Source organism: Xiphophorus maculatus, chromosome 15, assembly GCF_002775205.1.
Source record: "Xiphophorus maculatus strain JP 163 A chromosome 15, X_maculatus-5.0-male, whole genome shotgun sequence".
Lineage (NCBI taxonomy): Eukaryota > Metazoa > Chordata > Actinopteri > Cyprinodontiformes > Poeciliidae > Xiphophorus > Xiphophorus maculatus.
This window is the reverse complement of record NC_036457.1, coordinates 16,442,206-16,460,661: the sequence shown is the minus strand read 5'-3', so window position 1 is coordinate 16,460,661 and position 18,456 is coordinate 16,442,206. Positions and strand designations below refer to the sequence as shown.

Sequence of the window (18,456 nt, the reverse complement as noted above, 5' to 3'; positions counted from 1 at the left end):
GTGAGGGTGAATCAGAGATTTGAAACTTGGTTTTACAAGAGGATATTCACCCTAAAACTGTGTTTTTTAGATAAAGCAGATATTTAGCTGCTATAAAGACCTTATGAGAATTAATGTCCATGGATAAAGCTGACTTTGTGCAAGAAAACCAACTAATGCAAGTGAATTATACCAGACAAATAACTGCTTAAATTGCAATAGATATGAGCCCATTTGTATAAGTACCATGCTATTAGGTTTTCTGTATTGGTAATATACGGAAAAACTTGTTTAATGGGGCATTAAGATGTTCTGGTGACGTCAGTAAGAAACTCCAACTAAGTTGTTTCATTGTCAAAACAGCAGATGTAGCCAGAAACCATGTTGTTGAGAGTGAAATAATGAGTAGATGTTTTTTTCCCTCCTCTCTTACTTGATAGACTATTCACTGCACAGCTGAAGTCCAAAATTAGTATGACTAATAATATTCCTTTATTTAATCAGGTAAACCCCGTTGAGATCTAGATCTCATTTTCAAGAGGGACCACTAATATGATCTGGCTCGTGTGTGTATTTAAAATTCTATCCAGAATTATATAAAAGATAGAAAAATGATGAATCCTCAGCACTAGAAATCTGTATGATTGGCTTTTTTGTGGCAACAGGTCGCCGTTTGCAAACAATTTGCCAGGTCACTGGATGCAGAACAAGCATTACTGTTTAAATAAGCAAGCTTCAAGCCGCCAAATGTGTTTTTGGTGAGGTAGTTGTCCCCTCCTCAGCAACACTCCGGTTTGGTCCCTTGGGAGCAACAGAATAGCATTTGTATCACTATTTGAGTATATTTTTATATTTTTACATGTATACAAAATATGGCTTACCTTTTTTTTTGCAGAGTAGTACACCCAGCCATCCTCTGCTCTAGCTGGAGAGGCCTGTGAACAGTTCTTGTCTAGTGGGAACCACTTGACATGTGGAATATTTGATTTGCATGTTCTGTGGGAGAGACTGGTCCAGACAAAAAGGAAATGGAGAGGGAGTAGGAGCAGGCGAACATCATAAAAATCTGCTTACTTTTTGTAGATTATTCCTTCATTTTTAGCTTTGTTTTCTTCACAAAAGAAACTTGCTTTTTATTGGTCTGTTTTCCTAAATTAGATTCAGCATCCAGAACAAGTCCAAGTTGTTTTGGTTTTGCAGGGTTTGCAGCAGAGAATATCACAGTTTTATTGTTGCAATGATGGATCCTAATGACAGTGCAGGATTTGTTTTGGTGGTGTTATGTGTGCAGAGGTGGGAGTAACATTATGTTGGTATTAATGGGTGTTGCTGCAAAATAAATGGTTTCAGTTACAATTTATTTTCCATAAAATATTCTTCATTCTCCTAAATTCACACTCAAATGCACATGATTCTCAGTTGTCATCATGGTAATTGGCACCTACATAACAATGTTCCCAAACAAACATCAGGAAAGAGATTAAGTTTCTGAAATGATCCCAACCTCAACCCTGTGACAAATTTATGCATTAGGCTTAAAGGTTGTGCTTATACCAGAAAAACAAACTAGTCTAATTAAACTCTACCATTTTTTACCATCTACTGTTAACCTGGGTTAACAGTTTCAGTTCAGGTTGCTGTACAGTGTACGATTTAATTTATGTTTCGTAGTGGTCCTCAACCCTGTCAATTGGCCTAAACATGTTTATTTCATCTGAAAGCATGTTATAAAAAGTAGAAGTTATTAATGACATTATTCACATAAAATATGTCGTGCAGCTTTTTTGGTTGATATGAATGAATCTGGTCATTACAAAGTATTTCTCTGAAAGCAGTCCATGTTTCCTTTATTTACTTGGAATATGCTTTATGTCAAGGGTGTCAAACTCATTTTTCTTCCAGGCCACATCAAGATCATGAATGCACTCAAAGGGCCAATTGTGGCAAAATGTATTGATAAAACTACCCATTAAACAGTTAAACTATAAACAAATTTAGTGAGTACTCCTTAAAGTTAAATAATATTGAGCATCTCGTCACATTAATGTAACTCGGGAGTGTTCAGATAAAACCTGCTTTGATTTGATTGATCAAATAATATTGAGGCACAGAACTGTTTTCTCACTTTTAATGATAATAACAAAGGTTATTTCAAGACAAAAAAAATTACAGTTTCTTTCAGTGTCGTTTATCTGGCTAAGTTTATCTTGCAAAGCGATTGTCTAACAAAACCATAACTGACTTTTTCTGGTTCTGCTTCGTGTAAACCCAGGGAGAATAGTGATGATGAGTTCAGGAGAGCCAAATCCAGATCTCTGCAAATTAACACCAATATTGAGAAAATCCTTATCCTGCTAAGAAGATTGTGTCCCTCCTCTCATGCCCCCCACTTTGCCTTCGCCTTTGCTTATTAAGTAAGCTCTTAACAGACTCTGTAATTCTCGCTTCGCGTACCTGTCGCTCAGAAGTTACAGCAGGCCAGATGCGGAGGTGGACGCGATTTGTGTAATTTGCCAGCTCATTTCCAGCTCTCGGTTTGATGAAGGCTGCCTTTCTTAAGGAAACCAGCCTCCTATTAAAGGTTTATTTAGGAGAGGCCAGAAGAATAATTAAAAAATCTGCTCTGGCCAAATAGGATGAGGAGAATCTCTCTGAGCCAGTGATTACAGTGCTGCGAGTGTGCTTGTGTGTAAGAGTCTCTCCCCTGAGGGCATAGCAACTGTTTGTAATATTGTTGTAAGTATATAAAGTGAAGCTTAATAAAGAAGTTAGCACATCAGATTCTTGCAAATGACTTAACACATTCCTTTTTTCTCTCCCTTTTCTTTAGAGTGGACCGGTGCTCTCTTCCAGCGTTTCCCCTCCCCTCAGTGTTCTGTCCCACTGTCTGTCACCTGGTAAGTACTCTCAGATTCACCTCCTGCTTCCATCGCAGATGCTCTCAGTGTATTTCAGTCTTTTACGTAATCATCATCTCACTGCCTGTCTTGAACTGCAAATTGCTCTCACCTTTATAAAATGGAGCAGAATTTCTTGCTAATGTCCATGAAAGGCCATGATGTAAAGTGGTTATTATAGCCAACGACGGTGGAGAAAGTATATGGAGGTCTGTGGTTGGAATGTAATGCAACATGTCCTATAATAAAGCAGATTTTATGTATTTAAGGAAATAACTGATGGTTTGGTATTTCTGATGGATTATACTAGGTCAAAAGGAGCTGTCCTTATCTGAAAAAGTTTGAAAATAAGGTATTTAGCTAATTTAGGACTGTGATATTAGAATGTTATGGTGATAGTATTGGTAAAAATTGTGATTAATTAAGCAATATAAGCCTATGTTCATCTTTCGTGCCTTAGTCACCTTTAGCATTTAGGGCAATATCATTTGGTACTGTCCAGCTGGCTAAATATTACATTAGCATGAGAAGACTGTGCGGTTATTACACTTAGAATATATTACAATAATTACTGCTCTCCATACATTCATTTGCGATATCAATATTGTACACACTGATATTGCAGTGGTGATGTATTGTTTCCTGATCCATCCATATGTCCATCATTATTTTATGTTTTTTGAAGGGTCCACATTTAAAGTCTAGTCACCAAAATAACTAGCTAAAAAAAATCTGCCATGAATTCATTGTTATCTTTTCTGCTTATTACATTAATGTTGGCTAAAAATTGCCTGACAATACTGGAAATGTACGATGGGAAAAGCATAAAATGTTGACTTGAAGAAACGAGCTAGAACCTTGGATTAGAGTTGAAGTTTCTTAAGCCCTTTCGATCGGTGTTCTTTGCACGTACTGGACAAAACACAAGCCAGCTTTAATATTTAATTCCTGCTATCTGTTATTGCCAATTACAGAGCTTGTTTACTTGAACCATGGGAGTTGGCAGATCTGTTTTAAGGGTGTGTTTCTGTTTGTGTGTGTGTGTGTGTCTGTCTGTCTCTTTGGTCCAAACTGTTTAATGACAGGAGTTCAGAGTCCATTTTTTTAGACATGGATGTTCTCTGGTAATGCCTCAGGGAGGGTGGTGGGACTGGGTGTGTCCCCTGTGGGTCCTCGCGAGTCCCTGTGTCGCTATAAATACACACTGGGATCCCATTCAGAGGATTAATGTGAGTGCGCGTCTTCGTGACGCCACTGCAGTCGGCCGGGCTGGAGGCTATTACTGGTCGGCAGGGTTGCTATGGAGACCAGGGGCATCGAAGAGGAGCGCAACATCTGTGGGGTGTTTTGTTTGTCAAGACAGGTTTTTCTCCTTTTCCCTCTTGCCTTTCAGTGTTTGACCAGTACTTAAAAAGTCACTACTTCTGAAAGGAATAAAAGACAAATTCTGTATTAGGGTTCATAAAACTCCCATGTTTGTTGTCGTTAGTGCTTAGATCACTTGTAAACATGGCAATTAGATCATGGAAAACTGTATTATTTTGGGGCAATTTTTCAGCTGCCTGTGCTCAGTCATGCTCACAGCAGACCCTCAGGGTGTAAGTCATCTGGGACTGGGGGGGACGCTCTTCACCGGGTTCATGCTAGTGGAAAGCTCACATTCTGGGGAAGCATTTAACCCCTTGGCCTTCCCTTTTCCTCTCTCCTTGGCTTCCCTCTCTATATGGACATGTTCTATTTCCACAGCTTCTTTCTTCTGGCTGCTTATCCACAACTCAGCGGGGCACAGATTTTCTGTTGATAGGTACTTATTTGGGCAATGAGCAAACTCACTTAATTTTTAGAAGCCCCCACTCTCTCCTTCTGTCCACCTACTGTCTGGTTCAACCTTCTGTTTTTTTTGTTTTTTTTATTTTGCACATATTTTTGTTTTGGTTAAATTATCTGCTTGTGGAACCCCTTTATGAATAGATATCCTGATTAGAAAACTAAGTCTAAGCCAAAAATGTCCCATATTATCACTCTGAAGTCCATCTCTTAATTTAAATTTTCTTTGAAGCATTTTTCCATGTTAAGGTAGTCTGTCTAGCTCTCTTTAATACTTATTTGCATCTATCTATATAATTTGTAGATAAATTTCTGAACCTTCTGTAGCCTACTTGTGTGTATATGTCTCCTAGTATTTTTTTGACCATATTTGGGTACACCTTACCTCGACCAGCCTTGTGTGGTGCATGTGTGTCACGGTAAAATGAACCCTAACCTCCTAATCCTGTCACAGCACAGTGGTTCACGGAGCAGTGCATCTCTGACCCCATGATATAACTTAGTTATTTTGAAATAATGTATTTTCACTCTGCAAGCATCTCTTCCCAAATGCCAGTTACCTAACTTCATCCAAAAATTAACTCTTGCTTCACAGCTTACTCCACATTTGCCATCATCATCTCAAGCCACATTTACTCCAAAATTAGGAAAAGCTTTAGTGCTTCTGTCCCCACATTCCTCAAACAGCAAACGTTACCAGTGAAGTTCAGCTAAAATCATAGCTGCAGATCCTAAAAATATTTAAAGTATGAAGCATAAATAAATCACGATCATGGGTGATTTATTGTTTCTCAAGTAATTTTTAATTTGTAATGTTCTGAAACCAAGACCTTTTCAGACACCAGAACACAGACTTTTGCTCCAAAGATAATCTATGTGGGTAAGCTCTTTGGAATTACAGAGGTTGGATTTGTCCTCATCCACTAAAAACAGTTTCTCTGCTGGAAGCACTTTGTCTCAGATTTATTATTTAGAAATTAGGATTTTAGATTTAAAGAAGGGAAAAACCTGAGACCGAGGACACAACACAGTGTATACCACAACTTGGACAAAACACCTCAAGCTGGAGTTGGCAGCCGCAGCAGTGAGGAACCACCAGTGTTGTTTGTGAACATACAGTAATTTAATAATTTTAGCTTCAACCCTTCTACCACTGCTACCACAGGATAGAGGACTATTTATCCTGTGGTAGATGGTCACCAGCCTCAGCCAATTTTTTTGTTTTACTATTATTTATCCTTGTAACTAGTTAGGTCTCTGAAGAAACACGTTAACACGGTATGTCACCGTTCCATGACTAATATATGGTATTAGAAGGTGCAAATGAAATCATGACAACACATCCAATAGAAACAATGGGGAGGATTCTCTGTGATTCTCTGTTGCTAACAGCTTTAAATCAGCCTCCATATAAGATGACTGATCAATATAGCAATATAAGCCAATGTGCTAGATGGAAAGATGGAAAAGTACATCTTTGCTACTCTGTATTGCGTTGTGCTAAAAGCAATAACAAAATTTTCAGATGAAATTACTTTTCATAATAACAGCAATGCAAGACTTGCTGATCATTGTGGGATGCAAGAGTTTAAAGGTTTAGTAGTTTTCAAACTTTTTTGGCTTTTGATGTGGGAGATATACGGTAAGTTATCCTGTTTTCCTGCTGTGCATAGCCTAATATAGAAGTTAATTACAGCAACGGGGATTTATACATCCCACTAGGAGCTTAATATGTGTCCCCAACCTCTAATTAAGTCCCAATAGGTGAGCGGTAATGTTAGTAATTAGTATTTAGGGAGAACTTATTGTGTTCTTTACTGTGCTTTGGATGAAATTTAAAATTAAGATTAAAATAAACACTCCTTGTCATTGTTGTGTTTTAAATTACTTTCATAACATCAGGAATCATTTCAATCAATCAAAAATGTTTCAAATACACATATTGGGCACATTTTAGTTCAAACTGAATACAAATGTTTAATTAATAGACTGTAGTTCAGTAAACCCAATTAATAATCTAATAAAATAACTACCTTTCACAAACAGGTCTTGCCTAATTTTGTAACTCCTGACTAACTTTTGTCAGAACCAACAAGACTTTGTGCAAACTTATTCCAGACTGCAGATATGCTTATCACTCATTAGACAAAATGCATTTTCTATATTATGAACAACAAAGTTGTTAGAAAGGAGGGCATCATAACAGTGTGAATACTTTGCTCTCCATTAGTGCTCCTTGCTTGACATGCTTGAACCTGAGGTTGATGAACTCCTCCACATTCACAGCATGTCCCAGTCTGAAGTGTGTGATAATTTTACTTATGTTCATTTATAGTTGGATAGTGTGTGTATTTTTCCTGCCTCCATCATCTTCAGCTTGTTGTTTGTCTTACCCATGCTTCTTGAGGCACTCGTCTCTGTTTTTTAACAAAGAATATCGGTTAGCAAGACAATTGGCTCACAAGATGAAATAAATGAGCAGAACATGTTTCAACATAAAGTTGTAAAGTCCTTCATTGTTATATGAGATGGATATTAGCATTTATAAAGACATGAAACCCATTGCATCTAGATTTAATCCCTAAATCTGACTCCTTCCACATTTGTGCTACCAAAGTTGTTGCTTTTTGGAGGTGTGTGTCTGTGTCTTGGCACAAATAAGTTATTCTTCATATGTTTACAGTAAGAAAGTTCTTTAGTCTCATTGAGTAATGAGTTTACTTCACATCTGAAATAAATCAGACAACCTTCTGCTTCATGTCAGAAGAAAACTGAGGAAAGACATGATGGTTTTAGGTAAATAACGAGTGAAGTGAAAGTCAGTTTACCTAAACCTGCCCGTTGGCTGGTGGGACAGTTATGAACTGCAATATTATTGAATAGCATCCTGATAGTAAAAGTTAGTAGCTTAACAATGCAATCAATTTTTGAGTTAAATGTTTTCATACTGTACTTTTCCTCTGAGTGTAGGAAAGAGCACATTTTAGACTGGGTCTAAGTCCTAGTTAGGACATTGATTACACTGTTAATGTTTAGCATTATTTGCCATTGCACAGTAGTAAACTCTTCAGCAATGTTTTGATTTAGATTCATCTCAGATTCCTTAAAAGTCGATTTAATTAAGCTTCACTGTTTGTGAAACGCTGCAAAGTAGCCACTTATAGCTGCGGTTGACAGGAAAGTCCCCAAGAAAGAGTGAAAGTATTGAGACATGCAGGCAGGGTTCAACATTCAAAGGGTGCTTATATTCTTTTCCATTTCATTAAGAGAAGCATTTTTTTTTTCAAACTTTTTGTTTGTAGTTCTTCATCAAAAAGTTTATAAACTAGTCCTCATTTTATCTTTGTAAAAACACAGATTTTTAAGCTCTGATTTAAAAAGCTGTAAGATGCTTGATCAAGTGTAATATTATTGTTTTACATAACTTATCCTGTCTTTGTAGGTTCTGTCCCATTTAGAAAAGTGTTGCAAGCATCAGAAAGTGTTAAAACAAGAAACGTGGCCGACATCTAAGCCTACGTAAGTTTAAACAATTTGCAGGAAAATATATTTGTACCTGTTAAACATCCTGTCAACTTTGTCGGAAATGGTAGTCCTTCATTGCTAACTTTGGAAAGTGAACTAGAAACAATTTAGCTGAAAGTAATGAGAAATATTTGCCTCAGGAAAATCATATACTACCACTATTCATATCCAAATGCTTGTTAGTGAATATGTGTTATGTCAGGCCACAGCTGGGCGCTGCAGTCTGTGTGCTGCGAGTTTCCATCTCTGGCTTAAGCTAATTATGTAACCTGTGGCCGCAGAGCGTGAGTGAGCACAGTGATCCTCAACTATAAAAGGGAAAGAGGATGGTAGAAGAGGGTCGTTGGACTTTGGGGAAAACACATTCTTTACTTTCAGCTGTTTGATATTACTTTAGCCGTCTGACCAGAGAAACTAATATATTTTTCATGTCCATGTAGCCGAGTGAAAACACAGCCTGAAGCCAGAAGAATCCAGTTATTTAGCGAATACATTGTACGTCATAACAAAATCCTCAGAATTAAACTTTCCATGAAACTTAAATTTCAAAATAATTTGCAGACAGATTATCTGACCAAAAGCTGCTTTCAACAAAACATTTTGTGTTGCAAACATCAGTTTATAATTTTACATTTTTTCTGCAAAATATACAACTGAGCTGGGTATCACTGCATAAGATCAATAATCATCGTCAATTACGCTTATTTTGGGCCATTTACAAGCAATTTAAACTAATTTCAAATCATGTGGAAAATTAGGATAGGCTTAATATAGACCAACATTTATGAAAAGCAGTTGAGCAGTGGATTTTATTTGAAATGAAACAAAGAGTGAGATGAAAGAGAGGATGTAACCAAAGTAAGGATGTAAAGCACGTTTTTGAATCAAGTGATCTGCAAGTTGGTTTTGCTTTAGATTTATTTTTGCACAATTGAGTTATGTTGAGTCAATGACTTCAATAATTAAACAATTTATGTTCACATCTCACAATAAGTTGCTCACTAATTTGAAGCAACAATTAAGTTACACAGAGTCATTCTTGTTTCTTGGTTTCGTAAATGTTTGTTTTTCTGTCTTTTAACAGCATATAAAGTTATCCAACTTGCTATTGGACATAACTTGGTGGTCAAACGAAGAAGACAAATCTGAAAAGTGTTCCAGGCTTAGAGAGGCTCCATTTGCTGCAAATCTTTCAAAATGTTTTTACCAGCCTTACATACCTAAAAATGTGATATTTTGCCTTTTTTTGTCTTTGCAGAATTTCTTAAGTTTAAATGTATTGAGTTGAGTCTATAGGAACATACATTTTTAAGTCTTTCTGCAAATCCCTTGCAACCCTGCACATGTGTAGTATCAGTTTTCCTACACACATTGGGCTTGTTGGTTGCTTTTCTGATAATTGATCTTCTTGCTTGGCTGGTCAATTTTGTGGAAAACTTCAAGTGGTTTTAAAGTTTCTTTTTAGGGTGATGTACAATCAGATCCTGCTGGTTAAACTGTTGATCCTCTATTATGTGTTAAAGATAATCCTGCTGTCCATTTTTACAATAAAGGATGTTTGCTTCATCATTTTCATTACCTGAGTTTGAGTAAATGTTCCCAAGTCTGCATGCTTCATTGAGTTTTGTTAGGCTTTGCGAGACGCGATAGCCTGTGAAATTAGATATCTTCTGCAATAAATACACAAAGCAGACAGGATGTCCATCCTGGTGAAGTCTTTATTTACACTGCTCTCTCCACACAAACCTCGCATCGAATCCCTTAAAAGTCAATATAAAAATATACTGGAGCGATATTTGTGATGATCTCACCTTCATTTGTGCTGTTTGCTCAGGGAACAGGTGTAGTAAAAAAAACAAGTCTTCTAAGTCCGGCATTGAATTTAAGACTACCGTTTATCCAGTGTGAACTGGATAAACACTCCAATTTTATGGTATTGTGCTTGAAGCAATGTCGTTGATGTGTCCAGAAAACTATGTGAAAACAAGTGAACATTAGGACATGGATTCTGTCCTAAAGTGGATATTAGGATTTAATCTAATTTATGGTAATTGATTTTAATTGAATTTAATAAACCTTCCATCAGCAGAAGGCCCTAATCTGCTTGTGATTTTGAATGTTAAAGCTGTTTTTTCAGAGCAGCAGCTTGTTGTACTTTGCTCGTAGGACATGGAGCACTGTGTCCTTTTTTCTTTGTGTCCTGGTTAGTGGTGTTATAGACTTTCCAACTAAATCGGAAGAGCTTCCTGTCTTTCTTAAATACCAGAAATTATAATTAAAAGTTTTAATCCGTAACCATCAAAACAAGTGGTTTGTTTTAGCTAAACACAACTTACTTCCAAACAGTGCTTTTCACATTGTTCTATCTTGGCTCTTTTTAAGACTTTTATTGCTTTTCTAATTTTCTTACACTCCTCCATTTTAAGTGTGCCCAACAAGAGCATTGTGCAAGCATGAACATACTGTTGCAGGTTGGTATTTTTCAGACATCACAAACTGAGCCAGAATAAAATGTACACATCTTACTGCAAGGCAACATGCCTGTGTTTCAGTGGAAACCAGCTCTGACCAGTGGCTTTGTACACTTGCGGCTAAAATGGACTTTACTGCTGTAAACACAACACAAGCATCCCACCAAACACATTACTCCAGGTAGCAATAGCTTTGTTTACATAAGCACATGTAGACGAGCGCTGTGCAGATGCATGAATAAATGAATCGTCTGATCGGACAGCTGAAATGTCATTGCCATGTTTAATTTTCTCATCTTGAATTTAGCTGGGAAGAGCAGCAGTGTCATTAATTAAAATATCAAAATATTGTTCAATATTGCTCTTTTGAAATGCAGCTTGTGTAACACTAAGTCTTAATGATAAAATTAACAATTAGTCTTTTTTATTTAATCACAAAAAAAATTGCTTTTAGGAAAAATCTAAATGTATCATAGGACTGAATCCTTAAAAGGGGTTATTATGTGCTAATATAAATAATACCTCATTTTACTTTGCCTTTGATTTAGAAATAGATCAATCATTTTAGAACTGATTTCTCATTTCTGTAAACACTAAATTTTTAGCCAATTTCAGTTGTTCTTTAGGAACTGTAGCATAAAACGATTTTTCTGTCATTAAGTGTTTATATAAGTGGTGCTTTGACTATTATTCAAAACAAGGTGAAAATAATTGGGGAGTTGACATTTTAAACCATGTTTGGTATATTAGCTTAATTGTTAGCATGGTTAACATTACGTAAACAGCCGTATTTGTGTGTACAGACAGTTCCCACCCGTCTGGAAGTAAATTACAACTCAAAGGCGCCATCTTGATAGGCAACTGGTAAACAACATGATAAAGGAGCAACATTACCAATGTTTTAAATTCTTTAGGCTTTTTCTGCTGTTAGGGAGAACCAGTAGAGTCGAGTCAATAGCATATCTTATGTATTTAATAAGAGAACGTGCCGTGGCATCTACTGGTCCTTCTCTACTACTGGCTATGTGTGACGCATAATAAACAATGGACATGTACATTTAAACAATTATGTATAAAATGTGTGGTTTTGCATTACTGAGTCAAGGAAATCCCTTAAGCATGTATTAAGTCATATGAGGTGAATTTTGCCAGTGATGAGAAATATTTTAACTTATTCTTGAGAAGGTTATTTTTAGGCCCAATTTTCTATCAAAATCTATTCAAGTATGACTTCACACATGGTTTTTAGTTAAATTCATTGACTTGCCTTGTTGAATACTACATTCAAGTCAAACTTGAAGAGATGTCTAATGAGTCAGCGTAACTAAAAATACTCATGAGAGTGTGCAGAGGCTTCTGAAACACATCTGCTTTCATCTAATCTTACCATACTCTACACTCCCAAAATAGATTTACAGTCTGTAAAACTTAGAGCTGATACTTTTCAGTCGCTCATTAATGTCACAGCAAAAGGCGACGTGAACCGCAAACATGGAAACCACTTTCCTTCAGTCTCACAGACATGAGAAAAGATAAACAAGAAGCATACTTGGAGTATATTACAAAAGCAGAATTATCTTGCTCCTTTGTTCTGAGTTTGTACTTAATGACAAATTTATCTGTATTTTACTATATAATATGCACATCTATCTATCTATCCATCATCCATCCATCCCTCTCTCCTTCCCTCCCTCCCAGCCTTTGGTTATTGTGATAGCCCCATCACTTAACGCTCTCTTTCTTTGTCACATGTGTCCGTTTGAGCATGTCCCCAGTCAACCCCTCCACCACCGACTAACTGATGTTGCTATAACCTAATTTTAGTTTATGAGGTGTGGGACCGCTGGGTGTTACCCTAGCTGCAATTTTAGGCGAGGTCCTCGCGGGGCTCCGATCTGTCGTAATTATCTCATTGTCAGGGGTTGGACAGGGGGCTCGGACCTCGGCGACTTCTTCCAGCTTCCCTCGGCTCCTCACGTGCGCACTCGCACATCGGGGCGCTCAGAGGCCCCGGCGCGCAGGCTAGCCTGGCAGAGGCTCAGTCGCTGCACTGCCATTGGACAGATTTGATCCCACTGAGTAACATGTTACCTAACGCATACTGTGCAGCGTGGTGAGATCTAGGCTAACGGCAGACAGGACAGCACAACCCAATTAGTTTGAATTAGAGACTGGAATTATCTCTCAGCATCAGTATTGTAAAATTTTGTCAGAGAAGCAAAGAAGCGAATCTAAAAAAAGCCCCAAAAAAACAAACAAAAAAAAACAATTGAGTGAGTTAAACACTTATATTTGACTTACTCTAAGTAAACTGATTATGTAACTATACATTTCATTAATGTTTATATTACTGTAATTATATTACTACAGTTTCATTGTTTTATCACAATAAAAACATTTTCATGTATTTTCATTGCATTTGTCTTTGGGTCTTTTGACTCAAACTTTCTTATGTTTTGTCTGTTTTTGTTTCCGTAGCACTGAGCAGCTGTTGAAGCTCCATCAGTCGTGTCGTTTGGTTTTGGAGTTGTTACTGTGTGGATGGGAAACAAGCAGGGTTGGGCTCTATGGGATTGTTTATAGTCCACCAGGGGAAAAGAATAACAAATTGTTGTGATAAGAATTAGCGATGGTGCCGGCAATTTACTTCTGATGATTTTCGCAAAACACAAAAAACTGGCAAAATAATGGAGATTCTTTTAAGTTTATGTATTTAAAATGGGGACGGATTACACTGATAAACATTTAGAAGATAAATATACAAGATTGCAGCCAGAGGTTACAAGTTTTGTCTTGTGCCTGTTGGACAAGTTTCAGATTCAGATGTTCATATAAAACATGGACTGTGGGGGGAAAAAACGTACCACAGTTGATGGATATGGCAACCAAACTCTTAATAGCATTTTTCAATTAAGACTTATTTGAAGTTTTCTTATTCAGTAATATTCAACAGCACGCAGCCTATTTAAACCAGCTTTCTGTCTGTATTTGGGATCAGCGACATTTTGTCCCCAGTCTTTTCATTCCCTTCACGCGGCGGCTGTTTGTTGTGGCCTTAACGTTCAGTCTCACTCGTTGGTAATCAGTGGGCGTAATAAACTTGGATTCTGGCTCACTGGAGGATAGAACAATTCCAATGCAGATTTTTTTTTTTTTTAATGTTTGGAGCCATTATGTAGGAGTGAGATCAGCTCTTACTACCCGCTGTTCAGTTGTTCAACCTTTCAGATTTATTCTGTGTTTTCATCATGATAGCACTCAGATGTTTCAGCATTCTCAGTTCATCTGTAGGTGGGGGAGGCTGTAGCTCACCCAGCAGGTATTTTCTCTGACTTTTGTTGTTGTTGTCTGACCAGTGTTCACAAATCAAAACCAGATGCCCCCTACTACCTTTAATGCTTCAACCACAGCCTTTCCTGTCAAAAACAGCTGTTTTCCCTCTATTCCTTTTCCAATAGAGAGATTTGTAGCTCTCCGTAACGCCATAAATTCAGAAAAATATGTTTCGGAGGGGTCATTAAGAACTTTGTCATCTACTTAAAAAAGCAATGTTTGTTTTTGCCATCATCTTAGCTAAGGTAAAGAATGAAATAGATTGATAGTCAGCTGTTACAGACAGCTTGCTCTTTGTCGACTGGCTGGACAAAGAGCCAGTCTTTGTCAGCTACATAGGAGTTGTCAGCTGGAGCTGTTGAGCAGATCACCTTAAAAAAAGGTGAGGCAAACCGGAGGGCAGCGAAAACCTATCAGTTGTCTCTTGTCAGGTTTGTTTAAAATTTCATACGGGAACAAGCAAACATGAAGAGGTGGCCCAGACGATCCAAGAAAGACTTCAGAAGGTTTCACAGTTTTTGGATGTCAGAAAGTAAAATGCCATAAAAATGTGAAAGCCACAATGAAAGGAAGAAAAATGTTTTACAAAAGACATTCAAAAGAATAGGAGAGAGCAGATTACAGAGTTGTAATTTGTTCAGCCTTCTTGTTTATCTCCTGTCCTTTTTTTGCCTCACTACCCCACTCTCCGTAGTGGAGGAATGTCTCAACAAAAGCTGATTTCTTAAATAAGCTTGAAAAACCAATATGATTTTGCCTAACCCTGTGTTTGGTGCATGACACACTTGAGGACAACCTCTTCTGGATAACTCCTTGGCTAATTTCCAAAGTGCCTGGCTATCAGGGTTTGTAATGTCAAAGACCCGGAGAGTTGGCTGTTATAACTTTCAGAGTACATGCACAGGCAAAAATGAAACATTGATTCAGGGATTATAATTGTTTTTCCAGATGAGGATGTATTTTATCACAGACCATTAAAATAATCCATAATAAAGGCATGTTAACTTAATGACATGGTGAGAAAACAGTCCATGAAAAGGATCTACATTGGATATTCTGTCTCTGAAAATCATCTTTTCAGGAGTTAGCCATAAGTTGGGCTGTGATTTAAAAAAAACACATGAGATGCAATAAAGTACTCTGTTGTCTCATAAAATTAGTCTTTAAACTATCACATTTTTTGGTCATTCATTCTGTACAATGAGAAACAACTGAATAAACATTTTCTTAAACTGAACAACACTTTATTTTCAGAAGCTGTATCTCTCATCTCTGACGTTTTGCCTTTTCTCGTGTCTTTCTACAACTACGTTTCACTCACCCCATTCATTTCTCGTTTATTACTAGAAAATAAAGTGATGTTGCACTTATATGCATTTCTATAAGTCCAACAGATCCACACTCAACCAAGTGGACACATATTACACTCTGGAACAAATAGTGAAGGCATAATGTTAAATTGTTATGTATGAGTGTTCTATAATGTATTGCAGTAGTGCAGTATCTTTTCTGGTAAATGATACCAGTGTTTTACAGTTGATCAAAATATAACCGAACCTCGCCGTATTCCCATAATAATTTAATGTTAGCTGAGCTCTCAGACTATACATAGCATGTCACGTCCTCATGTGAGCGGCTCCCTCACAGTTTTGCCTGACACATTTAAGGCTTATGTAAGACAAAGCCACATTTGGGTGTTGTCATCCACAATATTGCAATATCCTGTGAATTATTGCAGACGTTGTGATCTTTTGAATCAAAACTGACTTGATTTGTGTTTGTAAAAGGGCCTGTTATGTGTTCAGGGTCACTGTGTCTTTTCACAGTGACCCAGGTCATTTGAGTTTCCTGTTTATAAATGGGTATTAAAAACAAAAAACAAATAACTTTTTGATTTTTTTTTGTTTTAAAATGCAAAAATTTAAAATAAGATTTTAAAAAGCTATAAACCATCCCATCCAGGAGTTAGATCAAGATGTAGAGTGTTGCTTCCTTAACCTGCTTCTGTCATTTCCTGCCAAAGGATCTATGTGCCTGATAGACTGAAAAAAAGGCTCCCGAATTGCTCTATATTGGCCTGATGAATTGCAGCAGGAATCATGGGTGCTGTTTTTGTGTTCAGTATGCATGGCTTCAAATAAGCCCCCTCTCAGACTAACTGCATAAGTAAACCCAGTTGGGTCATTCACATAGGAACAATATGGATGTACTAATCGATTCTTGACGTTATCAATTTTCAGCTACTTTATAACCTTTGTAGGCCTTGTACTAACAGTCGGGGCATAACGCCGCTGCTGTTGAGCGTGGAACAGCTAGACTCCTGTTTGGATGTTAATAAACCAACCTTAAGCAAACAATATAAAGCCGTTTTTTCTGAGCAGATGTTTGTAAGTGACTGTGTGGGCATGTTGGTCAGGAGTTTTACTGGGTGTCCGCCCATCCTTAAAGTCTTAAATTCGTGTATCTAAAATTTAGGCCTTAATATGTCTTAAATTTATTTATTTAGTTTTTTAAAGTAAGTTTGCATTAAATACGTTTATCTCCAGTATTAAATTTTGTCTTGACAGGACTATGTAATCATATGTTGTTGTTTTTTTTCTTGCGGGACTTTAAACGTTTGAGTCGCACTCAGACATTGTGTGTGACTCTGGATGGTTGATGCTACTGGTGGCTCACTGCTAACATCCCCTTGCTAGTTAGCTAGAAAGCTTTTCTGCGTCTGTCCTGGGTAAGTGCAGAAGTATAGGCAGTTTGCTGTACATAGTTCGTACTTTTTTGTGGAAACACAAGGCTTAAATTGGTCTTAAAAAATCTTAAATATGATTTGGTGAAACCTGCAGATACACTGGTTTTAGTGCAATGTCAGAGTCCTTAAAGATATTTGGGGTTTTTTTCTACTTACTGTACTCCAGCAATAATTGAGCAATAGATGAGGTTCATCTTAGACATATTGTGTGTCAGTCAAAGGGCAAGATAGAACTACCAGTTGTCATGCACATTTTGTTTTTAGACTAACCTGTTCTTTTTCTTTTCTTTTGTGTCTCAGGATTGTGAGCAGCCATGACAAAGTCCTATGAGTTCAACTGGCAGAAGCACCTGCCTGAGTTCATGCAAGAAGGTGCCTCCTTCGACAGGTTTGATGAGGTAAACTGTGCGTTTGTTATCTGCAAATAATTATAATTGGATGAAAACATGCTTCCGAGTTTAATTATAACAGTGGACTTCAAAAATATATCTTGTTTTGGCCCCCATTTCCTCTGATGAACTTAATGAGGGCACTTAGGTAGGACATTTGACAGGCAAAGGGAAAGTGTGTCACCCACCCCAGCAGAAAGACATGCTTGTTGCCCTGCATGCACCAGGAAATCCCCTCAGTCCTCTCCATCCATGCAGCTGTCAGAGAGGGGAGGAGGATCCCTCTCAGAACACAGTGGAAAATATGAACGCGTGCGTGGAGAGCAATGATCATATCCACGGTCACGTCAATGAGAGCAATTAAAACTGGGTTGCCATACTTTTGATGAGCATCCTCAGCGTGTTGCTGCTGTGAACTTTGAGCCAAGCAGAGGCAGAACATGATGGAACCGGCCTGAATGTTAATAAGGTCAGCTTTTCATCTCACCTCTGCTTTTTTTTTCTTTTTCCTTAAGGACTAATTATATTCTAAAATGAGATTATTTATATCTGAAAGAAGAAAACTGCTGAAAGTTGAACTTTGTAAAGATTGCAGGGTACATTTAAGGTTGACTGAAACAACCTAAACATGTCACTTATGAGGGCACAGAACCACGCTAAACAGCAAAGATAGTTTATTTTGTTTCCACACAAAAACATTCCCCACTGACTGAAACCTCACTGAGCGACAGATGGTGGAGGCAGGTAATACGCACATGTTCTAAGTGGCCTGTTGAATTTTAATCAAACGTTCACTCTAGTCAGAATGCGGTTCCACTACTCTAATAGAGGTTCTGCCTCCCTGTTTCGACAACATTTAAGTGTTTTGAAGTACAATAAGTTTTAAATGGGTTATAGATCTGCAGTAATTACAATGTGTTTGTCTTTGAGACATTTCGAATGTATTTTCCCTCTCCGACAGCCCACAGCCATGGAAGTGAAAGGTTAAAGAGATGGAGAGCAATTCATCATGCTAAGAGCCAAAGCGCTCCTTCCTCTGCGTATTCCTTTCATTATCTCGCTGATAGGAAATCAATCGCTGAAGATGTGGCTGGTGTTTGGTTTCTATGGGACCAGGCAGCTTCATATTGACAGCTGCTGAAGGCAGAGAGTGATGGGCCAGAACTGCGAGACGCTGAAAACACATAAGCATGGGTTTCTGGCGAATGCTTGGTCTTGTCACAGCCTCAGAGGTTTGCTGGAGAACATTAGTGAACAAACGGCATCATGGAGACCAAGAAACACAGCAG

The 18,456-nt window shown here is 37.7% G+C and overlaps 1 protein-coding gene across 4 annotated transcripts in view; it reads left to right on the top strand.

Moving 5' to 3' along the window:
• Positions 1-18,456, top strand: part of plcb4 (phospholipase C beta 4) — a 66,210-nt gene that overhangs the window by 20,824 nt on the left and 26,930 nt on the right. For all 4 annotated transcript variants that reach the window (XM_023348337.1, XM_023348334.1, XM_023348335.1 and 1 more), the window contains 2 exons: positions 2,810-2,876; positions 17,079-17,176. In XM_023348337.1, coding sequence (XP_023204105.1) covers positions 17,093-17,176 — 84 coding nt within the window. In that variant the 5' untranslated portion in view covers positions 2,810-2,876; positions 17,079-17,092. The remainder of the gene's footprint in view (positions 1-2,809; positions 2,877-17,078; positions 17,177-18,456) is intronic.